Source organism: Lampris incognitus, chromosome 14, assembly GCF_029633865.1.
Source record: "Lampris incognitus isolate fLamInc1 chromosome 14, fLamInc1.hap2, whole genome shotgun sequence".
NCBI lineage: Eukaryota > Metazoa > Chordata > Actinopteri > Lampriformes > Lampridae > Lampris > Lampris incognitus.
In genome coordinates, this window is record NC_079224.1 from 11,498,408 (window position 1) to 11,526,079 (window position 27,672).

Here is a 27,672-nt window from a genome sequence, read left to right on the forward strand (position 1 = left end):
GGGAGACCCAGCTGACGCCGTCTGCGGAGGGGCGAGGTGGGCCAGCGACCGCGGCGATCATGTAATTACTGCGAGATTTACTCCCCCGTAGATTAGTTCGTCCCCTCGGGCGCTGGTCGGTGCGGTCGTTGTTCGAGCTTCGTGAGCCGGTGTGTTTTCAAGCCACGTTGACTGGGACGAAACGAAAGAGCCGGGGGTAGCTAAGCCCGCTAGCTGCCCCCGGCGGGCGGTGAGGTAGCTTACCGTTATAGGTGCGTCGCGCTGGCGGTTTGGTTTTCCAGCCCGGAGGTAAAAAAAAAAAAAAAAAAAGACGTCTCCTCGTCTCTGCAGCGATGGAGTTTAGTCCCGTCCCGTCCGGAACCACGCGGGGGGTGGGGGGGGGCGCACAAATTAGACTTGTCTTTTTGTTGAGTCTCCTGCGGGGCAGTCAAGGTGAGGTAAGGACGAAAGCTCTCTTCAGCGAATTTCGCTTCCCTGGTGGGGTGTTTCGATGGAGGAGCGTACCGAAGGTCTAATCAATGGACCCCTCCCCCCACTCCACCCCCCCCCTTTATAAATATTTTGTATGTCCAGGTAGTCTGGAAATTCCGATTGGATGCCGTACGTTGATGGGGGGGGCGACACGGTGGCGCAGTGGTTAGCGCGGTCGCCTCACAGCGAGAAGGACCCTGGGTTCGAGCCCCGGGGTCCAACAACCTTGGGGGGGGGGGGGTCGTCCCTTGTGTGGAGTTTGCATGTTTCCTCCGGGGGCTCCGGTGTCCTCCCACAGTCCAAAGACTTGTAGGTCAGGTGAATCGGCCGTATTAAAATGTCCCTAGGTGTGTGTGTGTGTATCGGCCCTGTGTGATGGCCTGGCGGCCTGTCCAGGGTGTCTCCCCGCCTGCCGCCCAGTGACTGCTGGGATAGGCTCCAGCATCCCTGAGAGCAGGATAAGCGGTTCTGCTAATGGATGGATGGACATTAAGGATGGGTGTTGGAATCAGTGAACGAGCAGTCAGTCAGTAGGAGGTCTGCAGAAAGCCTCTCGAAATACCTTGCAGGGGTAAACGGTTCGTGTCGATGTCAAGGGAATAAAAGGTTACCACGTTAATCACAAAAATGAAACCGACCTTCATGTGGATTTGTGGATTCTGCTCTTGTGAAATTCAGCTCCAGTTGTCCACGTTGACTTGTGATCAGCAGTTTGCACATGAGAGGCCTCTTCAGTGGGGCCCTGTGTTGACTCATGCGATATCACGTGAAATAACGCTTAACCACGAATTCGTTGCAACGCATCGCCCCCCCCTTGTGTTTAACAAACAAGGGATTCATGTCAGCTCAGACGAAGAGTGGGCTTGAAACTGGATAATCAATCATGTGATCCACCACAAGTTTCTCGAGCCTCTCCTGTCTATTTAACTGGAAGTAGCGTGTCAGGTTGACCAACATGGTATCACAGGATTTCGTTCTTAATCTATTGAATCGTCCACCAGTGGACATACAAGGGGGGGGGGGGCTGGTAAGATGCAGCCTAGCCTAACAGTGATTTTTTGTTCGACTTGCAGGCTTTCGGAAAAAGTAAACCTAGACTTGTCTTCTAACAGTGCTGCAAGGTGCAAGCACATGCACCATTCTATGTCAGGGTGGAGAGGAGGTTTCCGGCACTCACTGGCTTCATCTTGTGTATCACTTGAGTCTTGTCGAAAGTTTCCTCTGCTTCATCCAATAACACCATCACCGTCCTCTTCCCTAAAACTTAATTAGTACCAACATTTTTACATTCAGGTATTTATTTCACTGTCAAACGTGCATTCAAAAAAAGAAAGGGTTTTCTGGATTTGTAAAGAGCGCTATAGGGGAGAATCCCTAGCATACTGGTGTGAGTCGAGGATTTCTCCTTGCGTACACATCAACAGCCTTATGTAATGATGTCTCCCCTTCTCCCTTTACCCCTGCCCTGATGCCAAGACCATTGCATATCAATCATTCCTGTCATCCTCTGCAGCCCCAGCCTCTCCGAAGCAGGATGGTGACAGGGACAGCAGGATAGTAGCCAAGTCATGGATACCCAGGCCACAATGACACACGAGATGCTCGCTACTTCCCGGCAGACCGTCAAGATGGCCGCTCTGCGTGTCGTCGACCTGCCCCTCTCTGTCTATAACTCCCTGACACAGGTAAGGACTTTTTTGGGAATGTGGGAATTTGTCAAACGCTGCATTCGTGTGGAAGGAACCACAACTGCAAGCCGCTGTCTAGTTATTGTGGGGGGTTTTATATTCGGGTCGAGGAAGTGGGGAAAGGGAAAGGGTTGTTAAGACTTTCTACCACATCCACTCTGGAATCCTCACCATGCAGCTCTCTTGCGTGTGATTATTTAAGGGTCACAACTGGCGTGCAGGTGACTTTGATGCAATATTGTTGGAATTCTCTAGCTTAGAATTTCATGTAAAGAGCAGTAAGATACAGTCACCACATTAAAGTTTCAGAAAATACTGTTCTATATTGTCATTAGCTTTGCTTTTCCATTGCCAATGTTTACGGTAATCGTTTTTCTTCTCACCGCTGCAACAATTTAGGTTTGCCTTGGCCTTCATTAAAGTTTTAACTCATGTAATGGTAGGTTACACTGGAGGTTGGTGCACTATTGCTGTGATCCTCGCACTCCTTGTCAGAATTTGCTTGTCGTTTTATCTGTGCAGGAGCTTCAGCTTATTCAGGTTCAGAATCGGGTTTATTGGCCATGTAAGTTTGCACACACGTGGAATTTGACTACAGTTTTGTGGCTTTCTCTGTATACTGAACATAGAATAACAACACGGCAATCTTTAAATATATACACAAGGATTGACTTATGCAGGCGAAATAAGAGCCAATAAAGTGCAATGATGCAGAGAATATATCAGATATGCTGAAATAAATGTTAGCAGGTTACTAACATACATGCCCGAGGTAGACGGACCTGACAGAGCGTACCAGTATAGGTACAATGTACAGTACAGTATATACAAAATGGTTGAATTTATTTAACAATATTAAGCGTTCATTTGAATGACAGCCCACAGAAAGAAACTATTTTTATATTTGGTTGTTTTGGGGTATAGTGCTCTGTAGCACAGTTGAAACAGGTTGTGACCAGGGTCTGATGGGTCTGCAGTGATGTTGCCTGCCCATTTCCTGACTCTAGAGGTGTATAAGTCCTGAATAGAGGGCAGGTTGGCACCAGTAATTTTCTCTGCAGACTTAACTGTCCGTTGTAGTCTGTCCCTGACCTGTTTAGTGGCTGATCCAAACAAGACAGTGATGGATGTGAAGAGGACAGACTCGATTATTGCAGTGTAGAACTGAATCAGCAGTTCCTGAGGCAGGTGGAACTGCCTGAGCTGGCAGAGGAAGTATATCCTCTGCTGGGCCATTTTGATGATTGTGTCTATTTTGGATGCCCACCTTAGGTCCTGGGAGGTTGTGGAACCCAGAAATCTGCAGACACTGTGCTGTTGAGTATGGTGGGGGGGGCAGTGATGGGGGACTCCCCCTGAAGTCCACTGTCATCTCCATAGTTCTGAGTGTGTTCAGCTCTAGGTTGTTATGGCCGCCCTCTGGTGCGGCCATAACATTTACATTTACTCTCTACAGTCAGCTAAGTCTATTAAGATAAATGCCTAAAAAGTGGTTTCAGACCATGCTATTGAGATCTGTGTGCATACCACAGCAAACCGGATGGTTTCACTTATTAGCACAATTTCAAGCTAAGCGTGAGAACACATTGCAGCAGTGTAACCAGCTGGTGGAGTGTGTTTAGAATGAAACTTGCATAAACACAGCTTTCAGTGGCATACTGCTGGATACCACTGGCCCAGAATTTCTTGTCAATAACATTACTATAGGGGGGCGGGCATCCGGGTTCGTGTAGCGGTCTATTCCACTGCCTACCAACACAGGGATTTGCCGGATCGAATCCCCGTGTCACCTCCGGCTTGGTCGGGCGTCCCTACAGACACAATTGGCCGTGTCTGCAGGTAGGAAGCCGGATGTGGGTATGTGTCCTGGTCACTGCACTAGCGCCTCCTCTGGTCAGTCGAGGCACCTGTTGGGGGGGAGGGGGAATAGCGTGATCCTCCCATGCACTACATCCCCCTGGCGAAACACCTCACTGTCAGGTGAAAAGAAGAGACTGGTGACTCCACATGTATCAGAGGAGACGTGGTAGTCTGCAGCCCTCCCTGGATCGGCAGAGGGGGTGGAGCAGCAACTGGGACGGCTCGGGAGAGTGGGGTAATTGGCCGGATACAATTGGGGAGAAAAAGGGCGGTGGGGAGAAACACGACAGTGCAGTTACTCCATTGAAGGTAGAACAACTAGTATAGAAACTAGTGTTTTGTCTAGTTTTCACAATTTTCGACGATTCCTTTTGAATCAAGCATAGGTTAAAGTTTTTCTCCTGTTCCTATTGCTATCCCAGGTCTCCCACTCAAGGAGATATCAATCATGCAAATAGGAAATGGTTGTCCTTTTTAAATTGGAAAATGAGGAAAATCTGACTTGACGGAAAATAGGTCAAGTTTACCAGCATATTTACCAGGTTCAGATTTTCTCCATCAAGAGCAGTATTATCAGGAGTAGCATGTTGAGAGGTGGCTTAAAAATACCTGAAAGGTTTGATTCTGTTGAATTGGCTGCACCCCAATTTTGCATTGTCCCTTGTTAACCGGTTATATGTGTTTGATGAGCCCTTCTACTACTAATACTACTACTACCTTTCAAGCTGTTTAGGCATTAACTGCAAGGCTTAGACGGATTACAAAGTTTGTGCCAGCAGCTCAACGTAATAGCTGATGAGCTAACTAAGGTGTTTCCCTGGAATAGTAATGGTAGTGTTTGCAGACATAAGGCCAGCCATAAGGTGTCTACCATCTTTGTCAGGCACATCACGAAGCTGATTGGGATTGTTAAATTTAAATGGTGTTGATTTGTGTGTCATTTGTGAGTCAGCACTTCCAAGTCTGAGGCCATGGTTCTCTACCGGAAAATGGTGGATTGCTCCCTCCGGGTTGGGGATGAGTTGTTGCCTCAAGTGAAGGAGTTCAAGTATCTCGGGGTCTTGTTCATGAGTGAGGGTAGGATGGAGCGGGAGATTAACAGGTGGATTGGTGCAGCATCAGCAGTAATGCGAATGTTGTACCGGACCGATGTGGTGAAGAGGGAGCTGAGCCGGAAGGCAAAGCTCTCAATTTACCAGTCAGTCTTTGGTCCAACCCTCATCTATGGTCATGAGCTTTGGTGCCCGAAAGGGTGAGATCGCAGATACAAGCAGCTGAAATGAGTTTCCTCTGTAGGGTGTCTGGGCTCAGCCTTAGAGATAGGGTGAGGAGCTCAGACATCCGGAGGGAGCTTGGAGTAGAGCCGCTGCTCCTTTGCATCGAAAGGAGCCAGTTGAGGTGGTTCGAGCGTCTGATTAGGATGCCTCCTGGGCACCTTCCTTTGGAGGTTTACCGGGCACGGCCACCTGGGAGGAGACCCCGGGGTAGACCCAGAGCTCGCTGGAGGGACTACATGTCCAGTCTGGCCTGGGAACGTCTTGGGATCCCCCAGGAGGAGCTGGAGGGTGTTGCTGGGGAGGGTTGATGTCTGGAGTGCCCTACTTAGCTTGCTGCCACCGCGACCCGACCCCGGAGAAGCAGCTGATAATGAATGAATGAATGAATGATTTGTGTGTGTGGTTGTCCGCACACAACTTCATGTTGGGAATGACATGCTCTCTTTCCTTTGCTGACCTTTGCCAGCTGAATTTGCTATGGAACATGGAGTAGCTGCAGATCACACTGGCTGTCTCTTTCTGTATGGCATGCTGGGAGATCATGGTAGTTTATGACAGGAGACACGTAGCACCTCGGATAGGAATGTGAAGTGTGACTGACCTTTGGTAGCAGCATGCTGTAACGTTAGGAAATGCAGCAACTGATTTTATTGGTTAGCAATACATTGTCCCATTGGCTGGGGCTCGTCACACGGTCAGTATTATCACTGTGGCTGTGGCAGCAGTCTCGCCAGTTTATGTAATCCCCAGTCGGTGGCAATGTGCACTTGTGATGTCATGATAGATAAGTAGTCTCTGGGAATGCAGCTGTCTACTACAGAGGGGGGCTGTGCACACTGTCTGCAAACGATTCCTTGAATTCTAGACGAGCGACCGTGACCTGATCCGACTCCCAGAGCGGTTCGGTCGCCACGCTCATTTGATGTCTGTGTCCTCAGCTGAAAATTCATTGCCATTTGGCGGGGGGGAGTTGTGGTCGCTCAGTGTGGTCAGACACGGCTTTGTACTCCACATTTTGTGCCGTATGCTTGTTTCTGCTTTTTAGCAAGCATGATTTAGATGCCCTGTTAAATTGTGGTTGGGTTGTATTTGTTTGTGGTCATTGGTAATCTTCCACTTAAGTGGCGGGAAGCCTAACCAGCAATCATTTGGTGGTCTGCCTGTCCTCTTAAAATATCACTAGCTGGTTTAAAAAAAAAAAAATCAAAATGGCTGTAGGCAAGTTTGGGGATGCACCAAAAGCTGCAGCAGGTTGGCAAACATTGACATTTGGTGGTATTATGTTTTATTGACAGGACACTAAGATGAGGGAAAGTACCAAACTATACTGACTTTACTGCTATAGTATATATATTATCAAGAGAGGGGAGTGATGTCCAACCAAGAAAAGATTTGGATAACGGCAGGTAATAATAACCAGACAAATATGAAAATAAAATGGTCAAAAAGAGCGTGGTGGGCATCCAGGTAGCGTGGCAGTCTATTCTGTTGCCTACCAACACAGGGATCGCCGGGTCGAATCCCTGTGTTACCCCTGGCTTAGTCGGGCGTCCCTACAGACACAATTGGCCGTGTCTGCGGGTGGGAAGCCGGATGTGGGTGTGTGTCCTGGTTGCTGCACTAGCGCCTCCTCTGATCGGGGGGGAGGGGGAACTGGGGGGAATAGCGTGATCCTCCCACGTGCTACGTCCCCCTGGTGAAACTCCTCACTGTCAGGTGGAAAGAAGCAGCTGGCGACTCCACATGTATCGGAGGAGGCATGGGGTAGTCTGCAGCCCTCCCCGGATCAGCGGGGGTGGAGCAGCGACCGGGACGGCTTGGAAGAGTGGAGTAATTGGCTGGATCCAATTGCAGCGAGAAAAAAAAGAAGCATGGTAGAGGTGATTCAAAAAAGAATAAAATAAGCAGTATGATTGAGGGCCCACACAGTGAAGTCTGTTCCACTTCGTGTACTCTCACAAAATCTGCTCTGGTATACAACCCGTGCCCTTCAACCCCTTGGCTTCCTCTCTCTGCCCCCCCCCCCCCCCCGCTAGGTGAGCCTCAGCACGGGCACCAAGAAGCTGGTGGCAGCCACAGTCTTCAGTGCTGTCTCCCTCCTCTTCCTCGCGCGCCGCTTCCAGCGGAGGAAGGGCAGGAGAAAGGCCCGTTCGCCCTCATGGGAGCAGACCGGCTTCGAGTTTCCCTCCCCCGCCTCGGCCGAAAAGGGTAGGAAACTCGCCTGAACCCTCTATAGTTGTGATCTGTATCTTATCTTATTTTACTCTGCTCTTCAGGCAGTGCCCAGTTGACAACTAACCGGGGATCTTCGCCTACTTGTTGGTGTGTGATGTAATCAAAGTCCTCGTAAAGCTGGTCCAATTTTACCTCACACCATAAGCACCAGGATCCAGATAAATGCTTTAACTCACTTAATCTCACTTAGAGAGACTCAGCAGTGGTATGAGTCCGAAAGGGAAATGTGGAAAAAAAAGGCATGTTAAATGTAGTCAAATGGACACCTGACATTTTTGTATTCTGTTTTCATTTTAACATACCTGGTGTGTTACTTGAACGGGGTTGTTTCATAGGACAAATAATGATTGATGTAAAGGTGTGACAATCACAGGAATCTATCCAGAAGCTAATTTACTATGATCGATAACTCATCTGACACAATGAGAGAATTACTGAAGCAGTCAACCCCATGAAGACAAACACTAAGAATTGTTTGCAGGGCGTCCGGGTAGCATGGCGGTCTATTCCGTTGCCTACCAACACGGGGCTCGCTGGTTCGAATCCCCGTGTTACCTCCGGCTTGGTCGGGCGTCTCTACAGACACAATTGGCCATGTCTGCGGATGGGAAGCCGGATGTGGGTATGTGTCCTGGTCGCTGCACTAGGGCCTCCTCTGGTCCGTTGGGGCGCCTGTTCGGTGGGGTGGGGGGGGGGACTTGGGGGGAATAGCGTGATCCTCCCACGCGCTACGTCCCCCTGGTGAAACTCCTCACTGTCAGGTGAAAAGAAGCAGCTGGTGACTCCTCATGCATCGGAGGAGGCATGTGGTAGTCTGCAGCCCTCCCCGGATCGGCAGAGGGGGTGGAGCAGTGACCGGGACGGCTCGGAAAATAGGGTAATTGGCCAGATACAACTGGGGAGAAAATGGGGGTAAACCCCCCCCCTCCCCAAAAAAAAATTTAAGATGCTGTTACACCCAGGTCTATTGAGCAGTAGATAAGAAGCACCACTCTTTTTAAAGCAGAGGCAGCAGCTTGACCACCGGCTAAACCTTCTGTCTTATTCTTGCTAGCACGCTGTTTTAATTGGCGTGCATGGTTTATCTGTTGTGTAATGTTGTGTAATCCCGACAACATGTCAGTGTAGCATGAGACTCAACCGTATCTCTGCATGCTCACCTGTCACTCTGCAGTTACGGCTAGAGAAAAGAACCTCACCTCCCTCAACTCAGACAACGGCTACTCTTGTGGTCCGCTACTCAACAAAGGCCTGTACCGCAAGCTGTCTGGATCTCTGCAGAGCCTGGGCTCGGTAAGACTCAGTAGAAACTGCACACATAAACATGGGGTTTTTTGGTGTTGTTGAGTAAAACACTGAAATATGTCTTCATTTCAACGAAAGACATCTGTCCTGGATGAAATCCCAACATTTCTCTGCAAATATGATAACGTGCATTTCCTTTAACAAGTCTGCCAATATTGCCCCTCTACCCCATCTATGTGAACTCTGCCATATGCATTCAGTACAGAACGGTCAAGGTGGATTAAATGCACTTTGATATAACTGACCCTTACCTGATGCTACCTGAATTGACCGGTAAACTCAGCTACTGGGCAGTTCGAACAGTTACCCGAAGACAGTTGAAATGAACACTAAGCGTCCTCGGGGGAATGCTGTTTAATGCAAATTTAGCTGCAGCTTATCCAGACCTGTTCGTCAATACACCAAGTAGGAAAGGGCTAATCTCTTATCACTTGACCAGGATAGTAACCGGGTAAAACAGATCATTTGTTCTCATCCCGAACACAGTTGGAAGGGCGTCCGGGTAGCGTAGTGGTCTATTCCGTTGCCTACCAACACGGGGATCACTGGTTTGAATCCCCATGTTGCCTCCGGCTCGGGTGGGCATCCCTACACAATTGTTGGAAGCTGGATGTGGGCATGTATCCTGGTCGCCACACTAGCACCTCCCCTGGTCGGTCAGGGCGCCTGTTCAGGGGAGAAGGGGGAACTGGGGGGAATAGCGTGATCCTCCCACGTGCTACACCTCCCTGGCAAAACTCCTCACTGTCAGGTGAAAAGAAGTGGCTGGCAACTCCACATGTATCGGAGGAGGCATGTGGTAGTCTGCAGCCCTCCCCGGATTGGCAGAGGGGGTGGAGCAGTGACCGCGACTGCTTGGAAGAGTGGGGTAATTGGCCAAGTACAATTGGGGAGAAAAGGGGGGGGGGGGACACAGTTGGAATCTGAGGTGATTTGCGTGGATTAAGCATTTTGCACACAGCTGTTATTAACTTCCTGTCTGTTGCTTATGCACTGTTTCTCTGCAAGGTCAAGAGCATCAGCTCATCCAGTAGCTGCACCTGCGCTAATGAGTCAACGTGCTGGGACAGACTGGGAGATGACGACATCTGCAACGTGGTCAACATACCCGTCACCACCCCGGAAAACCTGTACCTCATGGGTAAAAACGGAGAATGTGTGCACCGTAAAGGCCGCTGGTTTTTAACTGCTTAGCAAAGGCATGACTGTGAACACGGGTGAAATAATCAGAGTTGAGCTCCAAGTTCAACAGACTGGCCATTTGAACAAGTCTTGGGGAAAGTGTTTTGGTGGGGAATTAAAATGGGACATGCTCAAGGACGGAGAGCAACTTAAGGCCCATTTAACCACTTTGACAAATCTGATCAGGCAATAATTTTGTATGTACTCTTCAATTATTGATTGCTTTGGGAAAATTAATTGATTCGTAAAAAGGGTTTTTGGATGTCGTATTTAACACTTGATTGCTTTGGCAGACTCATAATAGTGTGTGTGTGTGTGTGTGTGTGTGATCAGGTATGGAGCTGTTCGAGGAGGCTTTGAGGCGATGGGAGCAGGCTCTGACTTTTAGGAGCAGGCAGTCGGAGGAGGAGATGAGCTGTGTATCAGTGAAACTGGGAGCTGGAGATGCCATTGCTGAGGAGCACATGGAGGTTGGAAAACACACACACACATTCACACACGCACACATGCACATATGCACAAAAACAAAGTCCCCCAAAAGCCAGACTGTGTTTGACCATTTCAATGCTTGTTACTCTTTTATTTTTGCATTTATGTTTTCTGGGGATTTCTCAGCCTGTGCTGAGCAGTCACATTCTGTAGTTATCATGTCTTTTTAATAATAATTATTACATTAATATAGCGCTATTCTAGACACCCAAAGCGCTTCACATTGAAGGGGGTAACTCACTTCGACCACCACTAACGTGTAGCACCACCTGGGTGATGCACGGCAGCCATTTTGCACCAGAACTTCACCACACATCAGCTTGAGGTAGAGAGGGAGGAATCATTGAGCCAATTACATGGGGGGATGATTAGGTGGCCAGATGGAGAGAGCCAGGTTGGGAATTTCACCAGGACACCGGGGAACCCCCTACTCTTTGAGATAAGTGCCATGGGATCTTTAATGACCACAGTGAGTCAGGACCTCGGTTTAGCATCTCATCTGCAGGACAGAACAAGAAACAAATAAATGCTCTTGAAAGGGGTTTCGGTCCATTAAAGAAAATTGTAAGGGGCGTCCGGGTGGCGTGGCGGTCTATTCCGTTGCCTACCTGCACGGGGATCACCGGTTCGAATCCCCGTGTTACCTCCGGCTTGGTCTGGCATCCCTACAGACACCATTGGCTGTGTCTGTGGGTGGGAAACCAGATGTGGGTATGTGTCCTGGTTGCTGCACTAGCGCCTCCTCTGGTCGGTCGGGGTGCCTGCGGGGGGGGGGGGATAGCGTGATCCTCCCACGCGCTACGTTCCCCTGGTGAAACTCCACTGTCAGGTGAAAAGTAGCGGCTGGTGACGCCACATGTATCGGAGGAGGCATGTGGTAGTCTGCAGCCCTCCCCGGATCGGCAGAGGGGGCGGAGCAGCAACCGGGACAGCTCGGAAGAGTGGGGTAATTGGCCGGATACAATTGGGGAGAAAAGGGGGAGGGGTCCAAAAAACAAAAATTGTAAGAAAATCCAGTAGTGTTGTGGCAGTTTTTCAAAAGTGAACACATTTTTGTTATTACTGACAGGGCTTTTGATGAATCAGAATCAGAATACTTTATTCATCCCCGAGGGGAAACTGAGTTCTATTACAGACACTCACGCTCTAATAACTAAAAACTAACAAGATACAAGATAAGAAAATAGAAACGGAAAGAAATAGAAATAAGAACAACATATATCAACAAGCATGGTGCACATAACACCTGCACAAACAAAACTCGACAGGGCCAGTCCAATGACCATTAACTCAAGAGTGTCTTGACAGTCTGAGTCTGAGGGAGGCGTTGTAAAATTTGACGGCCACAGGCAGGAATGACCTCCCGTGGCACTCTGAAAACTATTCAGTACTCCCCCTAATGACACACAGCTGTCCAAATGGAAGTATGATGAAAGTCGACTACAGTTATCAAACCACCGACAGACAGTGAGTACTTGAAACTGATCACAGTCCCTCTTCGGTCCAGTAGATCAGCATCATCAAGCTCTTTAGACACATTTAAGCAGCATTTTAAATTATCTGAAGTTGTTGTACAACCAGCTAGGCAGTGTTCAAATGAGTATTTCTAGATTTAATATCTTGAGCGGCACTCAAAAGATTCAGTGGCTCGTCTTTTTGGCACAGAAATTTCCCAAAGGAGCGTTGTGTTGGAGTAATGGGTCGAACCCCTGTTGTCCGAGCCAAATACATTCCCTGCTGTCATGGGGGATCAGTCCTCATCGAGGCAAAGTATTTCAAAAATGCTCTATTCTGTGAGACTCTGTACATCCTGGCTTTCCCACCATATGACGTGGTAGTAGAATGGGGGGAGCAGACTGCCCGCAAACACCGTCCTTCATATCGAGTACACCGCCGTGTGTCGTTTGAGCCTCTTTCCTGGGTTGTGTAACATTTACTTCATTATCTGACTCAGATCTGGTTTAAAGGCTTTCTGATTAGTCCGGGTCAAAGGGGTTAAGTGTGGCGCTTGGCCCTTTTGAGAAGGATGCTTACTGCTGGGGTTTGCAGCGGTAGCACAGGGGGAGTTTCACAGAAGACATCCTGAAATTTAAGGAGGTTCTTCTTTTCAACAATAAAGTAGTGTGTGCCCCTTGTAAAAATGGGAGGCTAATGTAGCTAGCGTTGGTGAATAGGCATCACCGTTAAGAGGCTTTGGTACTTGAAAAGCAATCCTCATCTCAGCTTCCAGGCCTTTGGGGCTTTAGTCTGTTGTGCATCGATGGTCCGTGGGGGCACCTTGCCTTGAATGTCCAGCTTAGTGAGCAGTGACTCCACAAATGCACTAACTAAGCCATCCAGTGAAATGTTCTCCTTTCAGCATGACTATGTCCTCACACCCAGTGCCCACACAGCCGCCACCAACTCAAAACAGTCCATTAATAGACTCAACTTCAAACACTTGCCTCAGACAGGAACACGCTGACCCACCATCTGAGGAATATGGACTCAATATTAGCGGTGTCAGCATGACTATGCTCTGTGGCGGAGGTTGATCAATATATTCTAGTTTGTGTACACAATGGCGATGTTGAGATCCATCCATCCATCCATTATCCGACCCGCTTATCCTGCTGTCAGGGTCGTGGGGATCCTGGAGCTTATCCCAGCAGTCATTGGGGGACAGGTGGGGAGACTCCCTGGACAGGCCGCCAGGCCATCACACAGGGCTGACATACACACACACACGTTCATACCTAGGGGCAATTGAGTATGGCCGATTCACCTGACCTACGTGTCTTTGGACTGTGGGAGGAAACCGGAGCACCCGGAGGAAACCCACACAGACACGGGGAGAACATGCAAACTCCACACAGAGGACAACCCAGGACGACCCCCAAGGTTGGACTACCCCGGGGCTCGAACCCAGAACCTTCTTACTGGGAGGCGACCGCGCTAACCACTGTGCCACCCCTATATGGAGATATATTTAAGAAAATATATCATGGGGTTTGCAAATCGATACTTCGAAGAAGTGATATTTATGAGTATGAATCATTATTTTACAATGCCCTGATTCCACCATATTTACATAGTTTTCCACAGATTAATACATAGAATCAGAAATCTGAATCGGAAACTTTGTCGTTTCCCCCAGCCTACAGCAGTGCAACACAAAGACAAAAACCCATCCAAAAACTACAAGAACTACAAGAGCACATATATCCAAACTGACACATATATAAACTTAAAAAAAAAAATCACTGCTCAGAACGAACACCAGCCCGGATGACCGTTGGAACTGCTGGTCTGCGTGGGTTAGCAGTTAGCTTAGCCTGCCCTGCTTCTGCGTCCTGTCAGACCGCCCTCAGTGTTTCTTCTTCGGGCCCACCTCCGGTCAGGGCCCTGGTCCTTGGGCCCACAGGACGCCGCAGACCAAGCTCTCCCAGCCATCAAATGAAGACAAACATAGACGTGGAAAAAGACTCTAACAAAGACACTGCATGGATGGTACTGGGTGAGGCTGCCGCAAACGTGAATTCGTGTCGCCATCTTCCCACACCGGTACTGGGTGAGGCCGCTGCAAATGTGAATTTGTGCCGCCATCTTCCCACGCCGTAATAATCAGCCATCCTCTGTTTAATGCTGTACAACCATATTCCTGCTGTCCAAGATGTCAGCATCTTTCATTTTGTTTTTAACGGTACTGTACTTACAGTACATTTTAATCAGTACACTGAAATGAGTATTTTCTCCCAAACTGTCGTATAAGCTGTAGTTCTAATGAAACTATATTCTGTCCTCAGGAAATCATCGGCACAGAGTTCACACAAAAACTGGAGTCTCTGCTGCGGAGGGCCTACCGCCTCCAGGAGGAGTTTGAGGGAGTGCTTGGCATATCTGAGACCTGTTCAGATGGGAACAGCCATCGTGAGTCCGCCTACACACACACACACACACACACAATGAATTGGGTTTTACACATAATTGTCACTAATGTAAAGCCAGGACAATGTCTTAATCACTTGACCACCTCTATGCCCAATCACTGAATTACAGGATGACCCAATAGTTAGTCAGGTCATTGTCCCCCCAGCCAGAGGCCCCAGTGTTCATCCCCCAAGCAGTCACAAATGTCGGAGTGATATTTTATCCCTACCTACCCCTCTGGCACTACACTATCTAGCTGATCCTGCACCCTAACCAAAAGGCTGAATCAGAATTTCTTCCCTTAGGGCATCGATATATAATTTGTCATATAATTTGCAACTATTTCTCTTCCTTTTGACCTCAGTGTGTCTTTTTTATTATGTGTTCTGTCCCCCAGATAAAATGGCAGACATGTCAGCCAAAGACGACCCAGAGGACTCGTATCTGAGAGACAGCACAAGCATCGCCTCCACTGACTCCTTCGTCTCTGCTGCTGAGGCAAGTCGGTTATTCAGTACCGTCCTACAGTGCAGTCAGCTTTTCTCACCTAGGAATGTATGACTGCAACATTGTGTTGGTAAAATTAACAGTTCTTCACCCCTTTATAATGGACCTCCACTTTCACCAATCTCAGCCAGTGGACCAGACTGTTTTCGCTCCTACTGTCAGCTGCTTGCGACCACTGTTGTACATTTTACTTTTCAGACCCCCTTGGTGATTTAATTCCTCAACAGACTACAGACAAAATTAGCCACCTCTTCTGATCTTTGGCAGGGTGTTTGTGTTGACGCCGGTACATTTCGTGACAAAGTGAAGTAGAAGCATGTAAGCATGGCAAAAAGGGGGAAAAAAATCTCTAATTCATCATATTAATATGTTAGTAGCTAGTTTTTTAAATATGTAGGCTAGTTTCTTTAACCATTTTGGTGTTATTTTTTGTCTCCCTCCCTCCTTCCCATAAATGTTTGATTGAATATAGCTCTTGCAAATTCATAAACAGTTTATCATTATGGTGTCTAATTTCTGCAAGCATATTGGCTATTTCTGCTTGGACCCAATAACGGTATAGCGTTACATCTATGACGCTGTCATTATTCACTGAAACTAGTCGAACACAAACCGGACGACCTTTTCAGGACAGCCACCACCAAGCACGGCACAGGATGAGATTGTAAAGAGAATTTAAATTTCCTCAGTTAATGGCAATGGGTCCTGTGCAGCTCGGTGGGTAGAAAATGACACATCGTCGGGGTTAGACATTTGATTTCCGCTGCGGCCACCAACACTTAAAACATATCCATCAGTGTTCATAGTACTGTAAGAGGTTTAGGTATGACGCGTCCACCAAATGGCACATTTTAATAAGGGACTTTACCGGTATTGAAAATTGAACGTTTTGTCAGAACACCAGTTGTGCTTGCTAATGAACAAGGGCCTAATGTGTGTATCCGGGGTTACTGATGTTCTTGAACCACATAGATTTTTTAAAATATTTGTATTCGGGCATATAGCTTGCCTTTCCATAAAGAAAGTCCAAGCCAATGATGTGCGGTTAATCAAAATAACCATACAACAAATTCATAACAACATATCAAAATCTCACTCTAGTTACAAGTATGCTGTGTTAGAATGTATTTTTATGTCCTTGTCCTTTTTAAGTCCCTAAACTTCGAAGAGCGAAACGCCGTATAGAGCACAAGCTCGCCTACTTTTTCAACAGGAAGGGTAGGCTCTGCTTTTTTCAGGGTTGCCTTTAACATTGTGAATTTCAGAGTTTGCGCCTGCGTGTTGCATAGCTTAACATGAAATCAACGGACAAGGAAAGGCACTGCTGATGGCGTGAGTGCGAGCCAATCAGAGCCATCAAGGTGCTAAATTGCTGCAATGTCATAGATATTTGTGCTATCAATAAAGCAAGCTAGCTCATTTGAATTTGAGCAGCTTAGCTACACTTCAGAGCAAAATCAGTAGTGTCGACCATGGTACGTCTTCAGAGTTTTAATAAACTGGATTACCACCAAAAATTACTTATCATCAAGCAAGGCAGGCCTACGCCAGCTCTCCCTGACCTCCACCAGCGTAATCATCCGATCATTCCAGCCGGAGTGGTACATAAGGAAAGAGTGGCTATGCGGCTGCGGGTCCAATGCTACCACCAGCAGGCTGTACTGCTTCCCTTGTTTGCTGTTTTCCAGAGAGCAGGACAGTGTATGGGAGGTGCCGGCTACTGTGACCTGAACAACCTGCCTGCAGTGCTAGTCAGGCACAAGCAGTCCAGTTCACACGTTCAACATGAAATAGCATTGAAAACCTGTGGAAACTGCACTTCGATCAACCTAGCTTTAAACGAGGCTAACAAACAGCGAATCTCCGTGCACAACGCGAAGGTGAGGGAAAATCGTGAGATTCTGAAGGACTTGATACGTGCTACTTAGGGAAACAGGGATTAGCCTTCCCCTGAATTAGCCTTCAGGGGAAACAAGGAAAGCACTGGCTCATCAAACCGGGGAAACTACGGGGATCACCAGTTTGAAACTCTGTGTTACCTCCGGCTTGGTTGGGTGTCCCCACAGACACAATTGGCCGCGTCTGCGGGTGGGAAGCCAGATGTGGGTATGTGTCCTGGTTGCTGCACTAGCGCCTCCTCTGGTCGGTCGGGATGCCTGTTTGGGGGGGGACTGGGGGGAATAGTGTGATCCTCCCAAGTGCTACGTCCCCCTGGCGAAACTCCTCACTGTCAGGTGAAAAGAAGCAGCTGGCGACTCCACATGTATCGGGAGGAGGCATGTGGTAGTGTGCAGCCCTCCCTGGATCAGCAGAGGGGGTGGAGCAGCGACCGGGACGGCTCGGAAGAGTGGGGTAATTGGCCAAGTACAACTGCGGGGAAAGGGGGGGGGGGAAATCCAAACAAGAAAAAAAGATGCGGTAAATGCAGCCCCTTTCGTGTCTGTACGAGTCGATGACACCACTGACACAACCAACAAGGTGCAGCTGTCTGTTGCATCGCGGTATGTCTGCCAAAATGGAGTTAAAGAGGCATTTTTGGGATTTAGTGACATCAGCAAGGACCGGAGAGCTGCTGCGGTGGGAGCACGTCTTGGGCACTTTAGACGCTTACAATTGCAAGGAAAAGCTAGTTGCACAGACGTATGACGGGGCCACAGTGATGGCATCAGAGCTGAATGGAGTTCAGGTGAAAATTAAAGAGAAAATGTCCCCGAGGAGGCCCTGTTCATCCACTGCTATACACACAAATTTAATCTTGCACTCTCACAATCGGCGAAATCGGTAACTGACTGCATGGTGTTAGTCATTTTACAGCTATCAAAAACCATATAAAACAAGAAAAAAGTACTTCATGTATACTTTGACAATATTATTGTTTAGGTTTCATTTGGAAAGTAGTTCAGCCAGGGGGGCACAATATTCTAGAATTCTGAGGCAGTGAGGAGAATTGTTATAAAACATGAGCGCACAACAGGATGTAATGTGGATTTGTGAATGCCCATTGCCTACCCAGCCACTGACCTCGCCGCACGTCACCGATCCAAGCCAAGGGTTTACGTGACAGACTCTTAGCTCTCGTCATCGGGGGTGATTTATTTAGCAGGCTTTTACTTCATGCCGCTTCAATTTTCTCATACACGGGATTTGATAAGAAAACTTAACCTCCCGCAATTTTATTAACTGAGAAGGCTGACCGTCCTCAAAATTGACAATTATAAAAGTATTCTCAAATTCAACCTTTTAAAAATGATTTCAAACTAAGCTTCTATTACAGTTAGGTGAATTGAGTGGGGGGGGTTTTCACGTTCCGAACGCAGTTTGACCACAAAGTGAGCAAGACCACGCTCTTACTGGAGAAACTGGGTCAGTACTCCTGCAGAGGCGTCGCTATAAATAGGCCTTTTAACATTCCTCCATCGGTGTGCGTCTGCTCATTACGAGACACAGTGCGGCCACGTGTTCCTCTGCAGGTTCAAACCCATCAGTGGCTCTTTCTTAGGGATACCTCTATAACAAGAGGGGTAGCGGTTATAATTCAGCTCTGTGTCGCCCAGTGGGGAATACATGGAACTGGAACTGCCATCAAAAAAAATCACGAGTTCATGGTTTTGTGAAGTGCTTTGGATTGAAAGAGCCCACCCAAACCGGCGTATAATTTTACTACGAACAATAATAAATGGTTACCGCCGAACTTTACCAGTCTGTCAACAAGGTGGTTGTAGCAGTACTGCAAATGCATAAATACCCATGCCGTAGACAAGTACTCGTGTATTGGAATGGAAATTAAGTAGATTAAAACAATCAGTTAGACAAATATAGATTATAGTTGTGAGGCTGTGAGAGCGACTTGTGGCCACCCTTGATAGGGGTCAGTCAGAATAAGCCAGAACAAGGTGACCGTGGATTTAGACGGCACAGGGAGCTTCACAAACAGGAGCTCAACTGAAGGGACCCAGTGAAAATCTAAACCTGTGAGGAGGACTTGAGTAGCTTCAAATCCACAAATTGGCTTGAGTTTAGATTTATAAGCTTTATTACTCGTAAGATTCAATGAGACGGTAAATTGTCTCTGTAATGGGCGTCCAGGTAGCGTGGCAGTCTATTCCGTTGCCTGCCAACACAGGGATCGCCGGTTCAAATCCCCATGTTACGTCTGGCTTGGTTGGGCGTCCCTACAGACAAAATTGGCCGTGTCTACAGGTGGGAAGCCGGATGTGGGTATGTGTCCTGGTCGCTGCACTAGCGCCTCCTCTGGTCGGTTGGGGCGCCTGTTCAGGGGGAGGGGGGAACTGGGGAGAATAGCGTGATCCTCCCACACGCTACGTCCCCCTGGTGAAACTCCTCACTGTCAGGTGAAAAGAAGCGGCTGGCGACTCCACATGTATCGGAGGAGGTATGTGGTAGTCCGCAGCCCTCCCCGGATCGGCAGAGGGGGTGGAGTAGCGACCGTTGGCCGGGTTCAATTGGGGAGGAAAGGGGGGGGGTCTCCTTAATGAATACACAAGCATAAAAAACACATGCACAAAAGATGAATAAACAAAACCAGCATGCATAGATTATAGAGTGGCGGATTAATTTGGGTATTAAGTGCTTTTCTCAAACCGTTACACACCATTTTTATTCCTTCATTCTAATAAAATGACCCTGGTTTTGGGTTTATGGAGGCAAAGGTACTTCTAGCATTTCTTTGAGGGCTGCCTAATTGTGTACAATAATAATCACAATCGTAGAATTTGTCTATTTTGCATCATGCCATAGTGTGCGGAAGACAATGGTACATACTATGTTGATGTCCTAAGCCCGAAGACTGGTTGTCTAGATCAGAACTTAAAGCAACATAATGGTCTGTCTTTATGCATGCTCAGTAATCCAGGTAAGAAAATCACGGAAAGTTGAATCGTTGTGTTGTGTGCAGTTGAACTGAAACATAATGGAGGTTTTTTTTTTTTTTTTGGTAATTTGGCTTTGTAAGATAGGGTAGAGGAGACATGCAGAAAATACAGGATGAAGTCCGCGGTGGCGTAGCGGTCTAAGCGTCGGCTTGGTGTCGATGCAGTTGCCCACTGGGGACTGGGGTTCGCGCCCCGGTCTCGTCAGATCCGACTATGGCCGGACTCGATGAAGCAGCAATCATTGGCAACGCTGTCTTCGGGAGGGGGGCGGAGTCGGCTTGTGTTCGTCATGTGAATGCGTCTCTGTGTGTGTCGGAAAAACAGTGGTTCGGCTTGGATTCGCCTTGTCACGAAAGTGGGGAGGCGCTTTCCTTCGAGACTGCCGGCCAGAGAGATGCAGTTGGCGAACGCATGCAATATGAGGGTGGGTGTTTGAATTAAAATAGGGATCAATTGGCCACTAAATTGGGAGAAAAAAGGGAAAAATCAGAAATAAATTAGAAAAAAAAAAAATACAGGATGAAGAGCAAAGGTCCGCCATTAGATTCAGGATCAGGTCTAATTTCAGGCGGCCTGTCCAGGGTGTCTCCCTGCCCGCCACCCAATGACTGTTGGGATAGGCTCCAGCATCCCCGTGACCCTGACAGCAGGATAAGCGGTTTGGATAATGAATGGGTGTTGAACTGGTTGAGCTCCCAGGATGCCCTTTGGTTTGCCAGAACTGTACATTGTACATCTCTAATCCCCCCCCCCCTTCTGTCTTTTACAGCTGTCTGATCAAAGAGAGATCAGGAGTGCTCACATCCATGGCTCCAACAGCCACCACCCCTTCTATGAGGAGGCCCTGCAAATGGCAGAGGATGGCAAGATCTCCTGTAGGGTGCTACGGTAAGGATGCACATCTGAATCATAAGCCTTGTGAGCCGGACCGATCTTGTGTTAATCGTGTCGCTCTTTCATGAGACCAGGTCTGGCCTTGCGATCGTAGAGGGTGATTTCTAAAAAGGCTTGTCTGTCCAAAAAGTGGCTGATCCGATCAAGATGCATTAATCCAAGAGGGGAACTTAGCTGAGACGAATCCCTCTAACTGCATAGTGTACCTGCATCTGCAGAGATCTCGGCAGTTTAAGTCTCATAACGTAGTGGTGTTTGATAGGTCAACACAAACTCGAGTGCAGAGTAACATTGCACGAAATGCTAGAAAAGTTATATTGTGCGTTGGTACACGTATAAATGAAACGTTCGTATACGGTGAATGTAAGGCTTCGGCTGTAGAGGGGAGTGTTGAAAGTGGCCAGAGGTACGTTGATACAGTGTGCACAAAGGGCTAGTCATGCTGAAAAGTGCATGCATCAATTCTAGTGAACTGTTCATGCAAATTGGTGGGTGAAAGGAGGTTGGCTGGGTGGTTTTTATTATTTGCCTTTCATTCAAAGGACCAACAACAATGCTCTTAAGGTTCCTGGTAGGATTTGATTCTTCACCGGCGAGATAAACACACGACTCCGGAGCCATCAGCCCAAACAGCTGGACTGTCTTGGGGTCTTGCTCACTCGGAATTCTAAATGTTGCTTCATTTTCACCATCAGAACGGAGATGCTGGAGTGTCTTGGAGACACTGACTTCCTCGCCAAGCTTCACTGCGTGCGACAAGCATGTCAGGTAGGGCCAATGAAACTAGTGTACTACTGATTAAAAACACTAGGCAGTCACTATCAGTAAGAGGATGTTTGTTGTCTCCAGCTCATTCTGTGCGAGAGGGCAACCAGGATGTTTCTGGCTGACACAGGAAAGAAAGTCCTGTCTGCCATTATTGTTCAAGCACAAAAGGTAAGCGGTTCACCTCAGACTGGATATGTTATATCTTTATTTTCAGTAAGGTTTTTCTACTACCACTGCTTTTCTTCTTGATGGCAACAACCGCTTTGTTTTCAGAGCCCAAAGAGATTTGAAGAAGTGTTTGAGGAAATGATTTCCTTCCTGGAGCAAACAGAGCACTGGGAAAACACAGAGCTGGAGCTGGCTACACGTGGAGTAAGACTGGTGGAGGAACCATCACACACTTTATCAGCGGTGTCCGATTGCACATGAAATTCATTTCAGACAAATATCAGGCGTTGTCTCATTGACTACTACTACTATTCCTACTACTACTACTTTCGGCTGCTCCCGTTAGGGGGCGCCACAGTGGATCATGTTTCCATTTCTTCCTGTCCTCTGCATCTTCCTCTGTCACACCAGCCACCTGCATGTCCTCCCTCACCACATCTAAACCTTCCTCTTCTCCTCTTCCCTGGCAGCTCCATATTCAGCATCCTTCTCCCAATATACCCAGCATCTCTCCTCCACACATGTCCAAGCCATCTCAATCTTGCCTCTCTCGCTGTCTCCAAACCGTCCAACCCGAGCTGTCCCTCTAACATAATCGTTCCTAATCCTGTCCTCCTTCGTCACTCCCAGTGAAAATCTTAGCATCTTCAACTCTGCAACTTCCAGCTCCACCTCCTGTCTTTTCATCAGTGCCACCGTCTCCAAACCATACAACATAGCTGGTCTCACAACCATCTTGTAAACCTTCCCTTTAACTCTTGCTGGTACCCTTCTGTCACAAATCACTCCTGACACTCTTCTCCACCCCTCCACCCTGCCTGCACTCTCTTCTTCACCTCTCTTCTGTACTCCCCGTTACTTTGGACAGTTGACCCCAAGTATTTAAACTCATACGCCTTCATCACCTCTACTCCTTGCCTCCTCACCATTCCACTGTCCTCCCTCTCCTTCACGTTGTCTCATTGACACAGTGAGACAATTCTAAGAACACAATGGTTTCTGTTATGCGTTTTATTTCAGTTTAGTGTTTTATGTATTTGAATGGCATCCCATAATTTAGAGACGGCCACATCGACGAACTGTTAGAAAACCAAGTCGACAAACTTTTCAGCACCTTTCAAATGGACTACGTCACAGCAGCTTTATGATGCACTTTAATAACCACTGCACGCTCCCGCATTAAGGAACGCATGTATGTAACGAACAAGCCTTTATGGGACCACCCTGAAAAACACAATCTACTTCCAAGAGTAATGTGATGTTCCTTCCGACCAGGTCAAGCACCTAAACTTCTACGACATAGTGCTGGACTTCATCCTGATGGACTCGTTCGAGGACCTGGAGAACCCGCCCGTCTCCATCCAGAATGTGGTCAATAACCGCTGGCTCAACAGCTCTTTCAAGGAGACTGTGAGTACTTGACGGAAACACTGCACGTTCAGACATCTTGATTGTGCCCAGTTGGTATTTATATATTTTCTCTATGTAACTGATCTTGCAACTTCACAGGCAGTTGCGTCTAGCTGTTGGTCCGTGTTGAAGCAGAAGAGGCAGCACATGAAGGTACTTAAGTTTTTAAAATGCTCTTCTTGCAGATAAAAAAAAACAAAAAACACTGCCTTTCAAAACACTTTCCCCGCATCATTTAATGTTACAACCCCACTTGCTCAAGGTAGGAAATTATTTAAGAGATATCAGCTATCAAAAGTCGCTTAATTTCTGTGGGAGGGAGCATGTTGTCCCTACCGATAAATAACTTCACATTTTTATGAACATATGTTTTCACAGGTGTCTGACGGTTTCATCGCCCACTTCTATGCTGTGTGTGAGCAAATCAGCCCTGTCCTGGCTTGGGGCTTCCTGGGGCCAAAGAACTCCCTGCATGACTTCTGCCGCTTCTTCAAGGTAGGGATCAACAGCCAGCACTTCAGGGATGAAATGCAATCCCGTCTGCAAAATTTTTAATTCAACAACCAGCGTTACAATTAAGTCAATGTCAGCTGGAAATCTTTTGACCAGTTTTTGGGGCCTGGAAAACACAGAGAGGGGGTCATTTGCTCAGTAGCAAGTACTCATTATCACCAATGGGAAATAGATTTGTGAATATTTTGTGGTTTCCAATGCATATCTAAACTGATCAGCTTAAAATATTAAAACCACCTGCCTAATATCATGTAGGTCCCCCTCGTGCTGCCAAAACGGCTCTGACCCGTCGAGGCATGGACTCCACAAGACCTCTGAAGGTGTCCTCTGGTATCTGGCACCAAGAATTTAGATGCAAATCCTTTAAGTTGCAAGGTGGGACCTCCATGGATCATACTTGTTTTTCCAGCACATCCAAGACGCTCGATCAGATTGCGATCTGGGGAATTTGGAGGCCAAGGCAACACCCTGAACTCTTTGTCATGTTCCTCAAACCATTCCCGATTGATTTTCGCAGCATGGCAAGGCACATTATTCTGCTGAAAGAGGCCGCTATCTGCAATGTTTATGTCCACATGAATGGCCAGATCCACGGTTTTCCAGCACAAAAGTGCCCAGAGCTAACACTCCACGTAACCCTGACTTGTCATCTTCCCACCGTGCAATCTGAGCAGTACTTCAAAAGGTAAACAATGCACCCGCACCTGGCCGTGCATGTGATCCAAAGGAAACGAGACTCACTGGACCAGGCCACCTTCTTCCATTGTTCCATGGTCCAGTTCTGGCGCTCATGTGCCCATTGTAAGCGCTTGTGGCAGTGGGCACTCTGACCGGTCTGCGGCAAGTTGCGATGCAGTGTCCTGACACCTGTCTATCATAGCCAACATTAACTTTTTCAACAATTAGAGCTACAGTAGTTCTTCTGTGGGATCAGACCAGACGGGCTAGCCTTTGTTGCCCTCACGCATCAACAGCCTTGGGCGCCCTTGACCCCGTCACCGGTCTTTCCTTGAACCACTTTTGGTAGGTACTGACCACTGCATACCAGGAACACCCCACAAGACCTGCAGTTTTGGAGATGCTCTGACCCAGTCGTCTTGCCATCACAATTTGGTCTCGATCAGTCACTCAGATCCTTACGCTTGCCCATTTTCCCTGCTTCCAACAAATCAACTTCAAGAACTGACTGTTCACTTGCTGCCTAATATATCCCACCCCTTGACAGGTGCCATTGTAACAAGATAATGTTATTCACTTCACCTGTCAGGGGTTTTAATGTTTTGGCTGTTTATACCGCATAAATGGGAGAAAAGTATGATGTTTTAAAATTAAATCCTTGGTTTCTGCAAGAGTTGGCAAACTGAACAATAAACCTCACATTTTTCATTGGCGAAATGCTTAAACGTCTTTGAAACAATCAATTGCCCATCATGACTGTGGCGTTGCATTTTGTTTAGCGTCATACATCATGCGATCTTGCCTCTTTCCCGCAGGACCAAGTGCTGGACTTCCTGAGAGACATATTTAACCCGGAGAAGGTTCGCTACTCCACTGTGGAGAGCCTGGCAGAGGACATGCTCCACCTGCTCCAACGGCGCTCCGAGCTGCTGTTATCTTACCTGGGAACCGACTCCCTGCACCACCTCAGTGGTTGTGTCTCCCCAGAAGTGCACCTGGTGCCCAATGCACTCCTGGAGGCGAGGGTTCAATGAGGCGGGGGGTGTACAGGGTTTGAGGCATTGAACCAGACTGGGTCAGAAAGTATTTTCAAATGGTTCCGATTAAATGTGCAGGGCTTCCCAACGCCACACAAATGAGCGTCAGAACGGCAGGCTTTCAACAGAAGATTATATTCGCTGTTGAAAAGAACTTAATATGGTTGTCTCCACAGCCATCCTGTCATCTTTAGTAGCCATTCGGGTGAGGCTTCAAGCCAAAATAGTTTAAACCAAACGTAACCATTTGCACAGTACTATTTGACCTCAGTCCAAAGTCAACCTTCATTACACTCAGTAAAGCTTCCATCCAGCAGATGTCCTCCAAAGTTTTTCAATGCTTTTGCATGCCTCTCTATTTGTATCAGAGGGGCTCGGTTGACCTCAGCTGTTCTCAATCTTCCTTTCACAGCACACTTTTACTAAAAGGATGCTACCTCCTCCTCCCAAATTGTTCTCATGGTGCCATGGCATGCTTGTACATGGCAAAATTTTAATTTAATCTTTGACACGAGTATATGCTGGATTTGCTTTACAGAGGCCCACTTTCAGTGACATTGAGAGCAATTGTGTGGGGCAAAAACCGTTCTGTGTTTTACTGTACTGCTTGGCTTCAAACGCATTATGAAATGTGGACTATTTTGCCAGTGTTGTGGACATGTGTCCTGCAAAGATTTAAACCTCATAAGAAATGGACCATTTCCAGTGGCTGGGGGGAGGGGGGTCAATTTGTCTGTATTGCTTGTTCCTTTTCCTATTTTGGGAAACCAACTCAAATCAGAAAAGGGAAGTTTAGTTGTATTATGTGATCTGGGTCACTGAATAAATAAGTCAATGGCTCAGGTGTTGCTCTAGTCAGTGACTTAAAGGGAAAGCTCAGGATTTTCATAGAAATTCTATTTTGATCAACCCCTCTTTCCCCATTGTTAAGTTTTTATCCTGTAGAAGTGGCCACAAGTGTCTAGCGAGCAACGCTGGTACAAGATAATGGGGTGTCAAACCATCATGGCAATTGCTTAAATGCCAAAATTGGCTTCTGAAAATCCTTAAGCATCCCTTCAAATCAACTTGGATAGCAGAGGCTGGAACAATTTACCCAAGGGTTGGCCTTACTGGCCTCTGATTATTTGCAATGTCGTACACCTACACTTTGATAGAGCTGCTTACATGCCTTGTGAGGTCGTCCACACTAGAGTGCGTCACACCTTCATGCAATAATGCACGACGTTGTAGACAAGATTCTATAGCTTTGTACTTGAATATTCCGATAACACTGAATGGCACTATTGTAAATATATGATCCCAAACACCATGTATTTTTCATGAAGGATAAAGCCTTACCATCAAAGGTATATAAAACCAACCCTTGTCTTCAGTCGAATGTCAGTGTAATTGGATATAAACGCCTAGTATCTCATTTCCTGTATAACCACAAGAATAGGCTTTGGTTAGCCTCTACTTATCCCGTTTGTCACTGCCATAAACATGTATAATAAGCTTTCAGCAATAAATGGTATTTCATGATATGCGAGGCTGTGTACCCATTTTTGGCACATCTTTATATACCGACGACAGGAATCTATCTCAAGAAGACCACGTCTTAATTTTTCAACCTTTTAACCACGTTCACATACAGGAGCAAGTAACAGTAAATTTTTAAATTCTGCTTCAGATATCCAACGTATCTTGGGGTTTTTAAATCGGCACCCTAAGCAGGTGAAATAACATTCAAATCGATAAGTCTAGTTTGTTACAGTTTTATTAATGGACATGGCAACAAGGCAAAACAATGATTTTAAAACCAAAATTACATTCGATAATGTACAACAGCACATGTAACCTCTTTCTTTTCTTTTTTTCCTTTACCTCTAAGGCATGCTCCTTATTTTTTCTCACTTCTGTTAAGTCTTCTACACTCCCACGAACTCTGTTTTGGAACACTTAGCTCAGAGGAAAAGAGCATCTCACACAACAGGCAGCTTCAAATAACGGACCATCATTCAGTAGAAACGTGTTGGAATAAACTAAGCAAAACAAACCTCTCCAACATTAACTACTGGTTAACTACGTGGCTTTCATTGTCAAACACCTGGCGTAAATCAGTTCCTGGTCTTCATCCAACTTTCTAAAGCATCTATTCTACAGCAAGTTTTCTATTCATGACAGTGAGTGGCAAGGGCATTAAATCGATTCAAGAAATTGTCAACTCCCAATACACAATGGCATGGTTATACTTTTTAAAAAGTCAGTCCGAGTTGAAAACATGTATCTGACCATTTACTTGCAATCAAATAATTTGCATTTCATTTGCTTTTTACCTTATAACTGGAGCTCTCGGAACGGTCTATGTTCAGCAGTGGAAAGACTCAAAGGATTCCTCCTTTTGGGA

General features: G+C 47.1%; 1 protein-coding gene across 3 annotated transcripts; it reads left to right on the top strand.

Moving 5' to 3' along the window:
- miga1 (mitoguardin 1) lies at nt 1–26,809 on the top strand. Of its 3 annotated transcripts, none has more exons than XM_056293053.1 (16): nt 1–61; nt 1,985–2,156; nt 7,333–7,504; nt 8,706–8,824; nt 9,845–9,977; nt 10,352–10,488; nt 14,293–14,416; nt 14,814–14,914; nt 20,585–20,703; nt 21,405–21,477; nt 21,559–21,645; nt 21,751–21,849; nt 22,921–23,055; nt 23,155–23,208; nt 23,434–23,550; nt 25,062–26,809. In XM_056293053.1, exons 2-16 carry the CDS (start codon nt 2,040–2,042, stop codon nt 25,278–25,280), a joined length of 1,806 nt encoding a protein of 601 aa, XP_056149028.1. In that variant the 5' UTR covers nt 1–61; nt 1,985–2,039; the 3' UTR covers nt 25,281–26,809. The 3 variants fall into 3 exon arrangements, with proteins under 3 accessions (XP_056149028.1, XP_056149029.1, XP_056149030.1); XM_056293054.1 differs by lacking the exon at nt 1–61 and adding an exon at nt 137–149; XM_056293055.1 differs by lacking the exon at nt 1–61 and adding an exon at nt 1,622–1,764.
- The last annotated feature ends 863 nt before the right edge of the window (nt 26,810–27,672 follow it).

Bases quoted from the DNA above. Each gene is read 5' to 3' on its own strand.
- miga1 (XM_056293053.1), top strand. From the start codon at position 2,040: ATGGATACCCAGGCCACAATGACACACGAGATGCTCGCTACTTCCCGG. The intron at 2,157-7,332 runs GTAAGGACTTTT...CCCCCCCGCTAG, and splicing joins TCTATAACTCCCTGACACAG to GTGAGCCTCAGCACGGGCAC. The intron at 20,704-21,404 runs GTAAGGATGCAC...TTTCACCATCAG, and splicing joins ATCTCCTGTAGGGTGCTACG to AACGGAGATGCTGGAGTGTC.